Source organism: Anguilla rostrata, chromosome 6, assembly GCF_018555375.3.
Source record: "Anguilla rostrata isolate EN2019 chromosome 6, ASM1855537v3, whole genome shotgun sequence".
Lineage (NCBI taxonomy): Eukaryota > Metazoa > Chordata > Actinopteri > Anguilliformes > Anguillidae > Anguilla > Anguilla rostrata.
This window is the reverse complement of record NC_057938.1, coordinates 28399179-28407908: the sequence shown is the minus strand read 5'-3', so window position 1 is coordinate 28407908 and position 8730 is coordinate 28399179. Positions and strand designations below refer to the sequence as shown.

Here is an 8730-nt window from a genome sequence, read left to right as displayed (position 1 = left end):
TACCAAGTGGGAATTAGCAAGAGAACATCGGATTGTTTAAGTGTGTATGCTGTTGAATTGTTTGCCATATTGATGGCATTAGAATGGGCTGAATGGGGTAGGTTTAGCAAAATAGTAATATGTAGTGATTCTGTGTCGGCCATTGCAAGTATTAAGACAGGTACAGCCAGAAATCACCAGGATCTGCTGTATGAAATCTTGTTTGCCAATTCAAGAGTGGTTAGGCAAGGGAAAAATGTTACATTCATGTGGGTCCCAGCACATTCAGATATCCCGGGAAACGAGAGAGAAGATACGTTGGCAAAAGAAGCAGTCAAAAAGGGAAGTGTTGAAATCAATATCAAGTTATCAAAATCAGAAGGAAAGGGCATTGTGTGGGGAAATATCAATAAAGAATGGCCGCAGCACTGGGATCAGGAGAGAAGGGGGAGACATTCACATCTGATACAAAATAGAGTAGGCAGTGTAAGAAAGAAGGGAGGAAACAGAAGAGAAGAGGTTGTAATATCAAGATTAAGAATAGGACACAGCAATTTACACAGCACACTTCATGTTATAGGTAAACATCCAACCGATCTTTGTGAAATCTGTCAGGTACCAGAAACTGTAGAACACGTTATCATTAACTGCAATAAATATAGGTCGGAAAGGAAGGATATGATGGAGGAGATGGGAAGATTGGGGATAACAGGAGCAGGATTGAGGAATGTACTGGAGTGTGGCGCTAGTGGGCAGGGGAGGAGATGTTTCGGGGAACGGGGCTGTTAATGAAAGTGTGACAGTCAATAAGATGTAGGAGTTAACTTACTCCGAGAGATGGCAGTAATGCAACTTTCAAGGATGTGAGCTGCCGGTAAACAACACCGAAGAAGAAGAAGAAGATCCTGTTTTGTACTGTTTGTTTCCTGTATACTTTCTTGAAACCATAATGGTGGTTCCTTTATGTGTTTCCCCGTAGTTTTCAGTTGAAAGTTACCAGGCTTTGGGAGGTTTTAATGTTCCGTGCCGCCAATATAAAGAGCTTCGGTAAAGCGGGAACCAGCTGGTAAGTTAACAGTTTGGTAGGTGTGTGGATTAAATTGAATCCGTCAGTTAGGTATGCAAACGTTAGTTTTGTAGCACAACAGAAGTTTCTCTTTTGTCGGTGTTTTTAGGAACACTCGTTCCTGTGCTGTTAGGTTCGAATGCTAGTTAGCCTCGCCAATAGTTGCTGAAGTTGGTTTGTTTCTTGAAATATCATTTCGACTCGACAACGGATAACTGAGCTTGCACCTAGCTAACTAAGTTAGCCAAACGATAAAGACCGTGTTTCTCGCGAAGCATCAACATCAACTTTTTATTTATTCAACTAGGCTAGCTAAATACCCCAGAATGCTAGCGAATTAATGTCTGAGTATTAAGGTAAGCTTTGCCGCGGCCACCTCGGGTAACTAGCCGGCTACTACCAATATAGGCCGATATGTATTAGCTAGTAGGTTGATATGATATGCGTAGCACCTATGTCGTCTTGGTCGTAATATTAACTATTTACCAAACGTACTTTGATCGAACTGAGAGATCAGGCTGGCTGAACGGCAGATTGTTTATCAGATGACGAAACGAGCTAGCATTATTCAAGGTCCAGAAAGAATGCTTAATTGACGGTGATGCTCACACGTATGTATACTTTTACATGGCCTCTAAGAACATTAGCTTGTTGACGAGCAGACTGATTTCCATAAAATGACTTACATTAACTCCGATAACACACATGAACAGAAGCTATAATCTAGCCTTTGCTTAATTCTTATGTGAATACATTCAGTGTCTAGGAAATAACTTATAAACAATTTAACACACTCACGTTGGCTGACACTTGTTGAATTAGTTCTTTGCCAGCACTATATAGTGACGATATATACAATGAGCAAATACTTTTAAGTGTTCTAGTAAATATCAATACGTAGCTAGCCTTTTTGAAGATTAATCGACGTTAATATGATTTGATGAGTGTGTTAAGCATGCACAAAGTAAATTTGCTTGAGTAGTTACGGTTTTTGAATGCATAATATGATCAACAAGAAACTTCAAGGGTTTTATGGATGTAAATGAGAAATTATAGCAAAAGTAATGGTTAACAAGATTGAAGGGAAATAGCAATGGTAATCATATCTCAGTCTGTTAATGCGCCAATCATTAGCATCTTTCAAGATAGTTACATTATGTATATTATGTTCCAAAGTGGAATTAAAGCAGAATTAAAATAAAAAACAACACATAAAATGATGATGATTATTACTATTGTGATGATGATGATTATTATTACAGCATGCAGTGAGAAGGTGAATGTAAAAAATGGGAAGGATGAATGGGTCTGTGTGTGTGTGTGTGTGTGTGTGGGGGGGGGTCTTCTGCCGAACAGAAATGTTCATACGAAAGCAACTAATACTGCTCCCCGGTTGTAAAGGAAAAATGTGTTAACTTTTATCTTCCCCTTCAAATAAATTAAAAGAAAATGGATATTGATTATGTAGATAGATAGCAGCAGAACTGTGGAGATGCAAATCTTGCAAATTTCTGTTTGGACAACCAAATGGGTATGAAACAAAGGGCAGCATATAGAAAAGCAAAATAACATTTATAATGGAAAAAAAAAAAACTCAAAATACTATCATAAATGTATCCATGTGTTAACAATATTTCCAAAGAATTGAGTGTGGAAAATTCAATATTTGATATACAGGTGAGTGTGAATAAAGCCATTTGCCAAAACAAAATAGGCATTTCACCTGTTTCTGGCTTGTTATTTCAAGTTTCTTTAAGTTTGTGTGGGTCCTTGCTTTTTTCAGTGACCTGTGGCACTAATCTCACACTGCCATCTGTCTACTACATTGCAGACTCCCCCTAAGAGAACATGAAAGGGATATTTTTTCTGGTATGAAATAGCCTATATCATTCAGAATACTCAAGAAGTAATGACTATAAATGAAATCCTGATTACCATTGCTTTGAACAAAATGGCAGCAGTTTTTTATTTTATTTTTTTAAAGCCACTGTAATGTGTAAAGCCAATCTTGAAAGGATTCAAGTTTATTCAAAGCTCTGGGATTTTCAGTTGTGAAGGACCCACATTGTTGATGTGTTCATATCGCAGAGATTCTACTTCATGTCATATTTTCTGTCTCTGAGAGTGGTTGCTTTCTCTTCTGAACAGGCACTTTCGCCGGACGATGGATGAGCTGGTTCACGACCTGGTATCTGCGCTGGAGGAGAGCTCGGAGCAGGCACGGGGCGGCTGTGGTGACGGGGGCGACCATGCCCTGACTGTGGGATGCCTGTTGAAGCGCCAGGCCCGCAAGAGGCGTGGCAGAAAGCGGCGCTCGGACAACCCCCACCCCCCTTGGGAGCCATGCCACCTTCAGAGTGAGGGATCTGACTCCAGCCTGGAGGAACACAAGGGTTACCGCACTACCCATCCAAAGGACAACAGTGACTCAGATGAGCAGCTGCAGGGGCCGAAGCGCCGCCCCCCCTTCGCCCCGGAGGTAGGACGGGGCAAGAGGCCCCTGTGGCATGAGGATGCCCCTGGGGGGGAGGGGTTGGGCACCCGCAGCCTTCGGCGGCGGAGGAAGGTGAAGCGCATGGCGGTGGACCCACCACTGGAGGTCACCAACATGTTTACCCTGCCACTCTCCAAGCCGCACAGTAGCACCAGGGATGTAGCACTGAGCCCAGAGAGCAATGGACCTGAAACTGGGAAGAGTAGGGTGAAAAAAAGGAAACTGGCCATCAGCAGGCAAGGCCCAGAGGCCACTGATGAAGGAGTTGTTGTGGAGACAGAGGAAATGGGTCAATCGGGTAAAGACAAAATGGACAACGAGGAGCACAAAGGATCAGACGAGGAGATGAGTGACAGGTGGTTTGTTTTTGTTTTTTTAAACCTTTCTTTTGACCCACCTTTTGTGTGTTGAGGGATTGAGTTGGTCTTCCTCACTGGCCAGTGTCTACACTGTAATAGCTAGTTTGTGCTTTCATTTCACTGTTGCATCTCCCATGTTTGTGCACAGTGTTCTGCAGCTGTAGCACTGGTACAGACACCTCTGAAAAAAACAGGTTTTTGTTTTACCAACTAGTCCCAACAGCGTGTTAAAGCAAAGTTTTCACTGATTTGAGGAGTTACATTTGCATGGATTTATGGTGGGCTAACAGCCTGCTAATACACAAAGCTAATTATTAAAAATCTAAAATAGCTTTCTTAGCTACTTAGTGAACATAAATGTTGTTGAACTAAGGGTGCACCGATCATGAATTTTTATGGCCGAATCCAGTTACTGATTTACAAAAAAAAAAAAAAAGCTGAATTTTGTTTTTGTTGTCATCCAACAGGTAACAAAGAAAACATAAGATTGTTTATTTGCTCTATAGGTTACCAATGCATTTATTATCATAATAACTATTATTAACAGCATTAATGTTATGTTGTTGTCGAAGCCACACAGTGAAGGGGCTCTGATTCAATGTGGCTGAATCGCTTCTCAACTGCTTACAGAAGAGTGCGTTTTGACTGCTTCACACCATAATCTGTGCCAGCACTTTATCTTAGGAGACGTTTCAGTGCAACGATGGATGGAATCTAGTCGCTGCGGAAGAGTCGATTTCTCTAGCAAGCTCAAAAGGTGCAAGTAGGGTCAATATGTTTTACCTTTATTGTGGATTACTTTTATAAGATAGGCTGTTGAAAATCCAAAACCTGAACATGTTGCACTAGCTAATTATTAGGGGTGGGTATGAGAGTTTGATTGATTGACTACTCGTCAGATATGTGCCTACCCAATCTTTTATTTTTTCATAAAGGCTATGTATTTACAACTGTGTCGGGACTTTGCTCCATTTATTAATTTATCACACAGTAGCCTATGTAAAAAAAGAAAAGATACATTAAGATAGAGGACATTTATTTGTCTAATGTGAACAGAATAAAGAAAATATATATTTGGAAACGTTTTGATTACAATTAGGTCTATGCTTTTAGTTGATGAGCCATTGTATAAGCAGAATAATGTCAGAGCAGGTGAGTTTAATACCCTGTACTGAGGGAAACTGAGGTGAATTTACTATTACCGTCAATTGCAACAAAAACATGCGTTTTGTGATTCCAGTGCAAAAGAAACGTTAACATACTTAACTATTGTAGCAAATATCCCTTACCCTATAGGCTATTACTTAGCAATGAACACATCTGTTTCTAGTAGAGTATCTCAACTGGTTTTCCTAATGTTAAAATATGTGGTTTTCAGTCAAAATGGCTTCACTGCATTATTATTATTATTTTTTTTATCATGGCTGGCTAGCAAGCCAACTACTGAATTATATTTACAACAGAGGCTAAACTATAAACATAATCAAGCTGTGACTAGACTAGTTGTCCTCTATACAGTCATTCATGGATATCAAGCTGACACAGTTGCAAGTGTGGATACTGTATCTGTTGGCTTGCTTGCTCTTACAAATTTCCCTTTTATATATCGAGTCAGACCGTTGAGCATTAATTAAGAATGGTGATTGAACTTTTGCAGCCGCTACTCTAAAGTCTGGCGTGTATGGGGAAATCATACACATCAGAATTGAGTATTCAGCTAAGCCACACTGTATCGGTATGTGCGTGTGCAACATTTGTGTGTTGAAAATAAAATTCTTTGTATCATATCTGCCAGTTTTTATTGACACAATAAGCTAAGCATTAAGACTATTATGATGGAGAAACTTTGGTACAGATGTGCATTATGTGTTCATGCATTTATCAATAAAACCAGTGGTGTCCCCCTGCCAAGATATATTCTAAAAATATATTCTTCCCCATGCTAGGAATCGATTTGGAATCAAGTACATTATGCGAGCCCTCGATTTGTGAAATAATTTAAAATCACCATCCCTGATAATTATTCATCGACTATTACGAGAATGCTTTTGAGCCTCTTCAGTTTGATGGCCGAGTATATTTATTTGAACCGGAATATCAATCAATCAAATTTTATTTATATAGCGTATTTTACAACAGTTGTCACAATACGCTTTACAGACAACCCTAGCCTAAACCCCCACAGGAGCAAGCCTAAAGCAACAGTGGCAAGGAAAAAATCCCTGTGGCAGATGGGGAGAAACCTTGGAAGGAACCAGGCTCAAGGGGGAAACCCATCCTCCTCTGGTCGACTCAGGGTGCCGACTGGTGACCAGCATGTCAGCCAGTTTATGCACAAGATATGATATGTGATGTGGCTCAGATGATGGGTGGGGCCGGGTGACGGTGATGGGGAACAGCAGGTGGCGGCAGATGTGGGCAGGGTGGAGGCAATGACGAAGGAGGGGCTGGACGGCAGAGGTGGGGGAGACCAGACGACTCTCGAAGCACTCTCGAGGGTTGGGGCAAGAGCCCCGTCGGCAGCTTGGGGAAGAGGGTGGAAACGGCAATTAGGGAATTTGCAATATAGCAGACAGTGAGTAAAGTGCCAGTGGTATGTATTGGGGGGACCCCGCCAGGAGTAGAATATGGCTGCATATCTACTAGGACAGGGATGGAGAGCCCATGCAGTCATGAGGGGTAGACAACCATACCCGCCTATCAAGAGCCAGCCCATGTAAAGTCGGGTCACAGCTGATTGACAGGTGACAGTAAGGAAAGGATTGCCAGCTACAAAGCTCTATGACTACAGGCTTCTCGCACCCTGTCTCCAGACTACAACTGATTGTAAGCCTGAGCATAGAGGTGCGTTTTTAATCTAGATTTAAATATTAAGACTGTGTCTGACTCCTTTATAAATTTTGGAAGCTGGTTCCACAGTAGTGGGGCCCTGTAGGAGAAAGCCCTAGAATACACGGACGAAGAGCTAAATTTAAATTGTGTGCAAATAGCACAGTGTAGCTTACAGTTAATTCTGCAAGTTCTGATTATTATTTATTATTTTATTATTAATTTTTTTATTATTTTTAATTTCAGCAAATAAGTGTAGTGTTCACTGTATTATAATGGGTAAAGAGCTGGTCTTGTAACCTAAAGGTCACAGGTTATATTCCCAGGTAGGACACTGTCGTACCCTTAAGGAAAGTATTTAATCTGCATTGCTTCAGTATTTATCCAGTTGTATAAATGGAAGCAATGTAAATGCTGTGTTAAAACGAAAAAAAAAAGTTGTATGAGTTGCTCTGGATAAGAGCGTCTGCTAAATACCTGTAATGTAATGTACTGGCATAGAGGGAAAAAAAAGCCAAAACTTACGTAAAATACTATCAGGACCGATAGGATTGATGAAAAATATTACGAAAATGAGAAAACAACAGACCTTTAATATCTGCTTCACACACTTTGTATTGTTTCCAAACGCTAACATTTTGGGAAAGATATAGCAGCAGCATTCCAGTGCAGCTTGCATATGGACTCTGCTGACATTTCTGATATCATAAAACTGGAATACAGATAGGCCAGAATAAAAATAAACCTTCCAGTCACCGATCGTGTTGAACTGTACCAGTATACATCCATGTGTAATTTTGAGAAAGTCAGTGTGTGAGTTAATGTAAGGCAAAGTCAGGTAGCTATGGTAGCTAGGTACTACTAGCATTAGCTATTGGAGATTACTATTCATGGGTTTTTGTCATTTGCCCATGTTGTTTTAGCCTCCATTTGTAGGACCAAACATTGGCTTTGCAGCTGCTAGTGCATGATGCCTGCAAGTAGAAAATATGACAAATTTATCTTACATCTATTGAGAAACAGAACAGGGTTGCCAGATGGCAGGTTTTGTACAAGAAATCCAATTTTCAAAGTATTTGTGGGTCAGTGATGGGCCGATGCGAATTTCTGTGTTCCCAAACAATACATTTTATCTAATTATAATGAATGTGTACAAATGTTAAAATAATTCAATTAAGCCTGTTTATTTTATTGAATAAGGTAAACTTTTTGGTTAATTTTACAGTGTTAAAACACTAAAATATAATTTAGTAACTCCGTCCGCTCTAAAAATCAAACACGAAAAACCATTATAAAATGTACAAAATCATCCTGATGTTTCTAGCAACATATTGTCATTTGGTTGATAAATACTTTGTTGAGTTATTAAATTAAAATACATTTATTGGATTTTTCCAATTTAATTGCAGTTCAAGTGTTCAAAAGTCACTATTTAGGGGTCTATGTCAGTTATCCTTAGTGACCCAGCACTCAACACTTAAAATTATTTAGAAGGAATTCCCCCTCCACACATTTGAATTCAGATGTCACTATTTGACTTTGTTCGTGGATCATTCCATCAGCATGAGAGGGGGAACACAATAAAGCATATACAAAAATATAAGCTTTAATAAGAAATAATACAGAAAATGAACCAGTTTGGGTGTAATATTAGATAAAGATACTTGCACAGTATCACAATGCAATGCTGTAAATATAAGAATACAGAGTGACGAACCAGACGTGAATCTATTCGTATTATTGTTTATATGTGTGATAGGCTATCTCAACAAAGCTGGTGGTTACCGCTAAACAGAAAGTCTATGAACTCATACAAATCTGAGCACATATGGTTAAGACATGACAGACAACACAAGAATGAAATGGTATTATAACTTACAGATGACTCCAGTTACACCCGACTCATAACACAAAAGTCTTTAACCACACAGTTAGATTACAGTCCGCCAACTGTCTGGCTAATGACCTTGTGCGGAGACATGCATACATAGCTAATAGCAGGT

At 39.8% G+C, this 8730-nt stretch overlaps 1 protein-coding gene across 9 annotated transcripts in view; it reads left to right on the top strand.

Annotated features, from left to right (window-relative positions):
• The first annotated feature begins 858 nt into the window (after positions 1-858).
• The window catches only part of gpatch2 (G patch domain containing 2), a 99185-nt gene continuing 91313 nt past the window's right edge, over positions 859-8730 (top strand). For 5 of the 9 annotated variants that reach the window (XM_064341075.1, XM_064341074.1, XM_064341079.1 and 2 more), the window contains exons 1-2: positions 863-1045; positions 3194-3895. In XM_064341075.1, coding sequence (XP_064197145.1) covers positions 996-1045; positions 3194-3895 — 752 coding nt within the window. In that variant the 5' untranslated portion in view covers positions 863-995. Of the gene's footprint in view, positions 1046-1090; positions 1402-3193; positions 3896-8730 lie in introns of those variants that run through there. The other 4 variants (XM_064341072.1, XM_064341071.1, XM_064341076.1 and 1 more) reach the window with 3 other exon arrangements.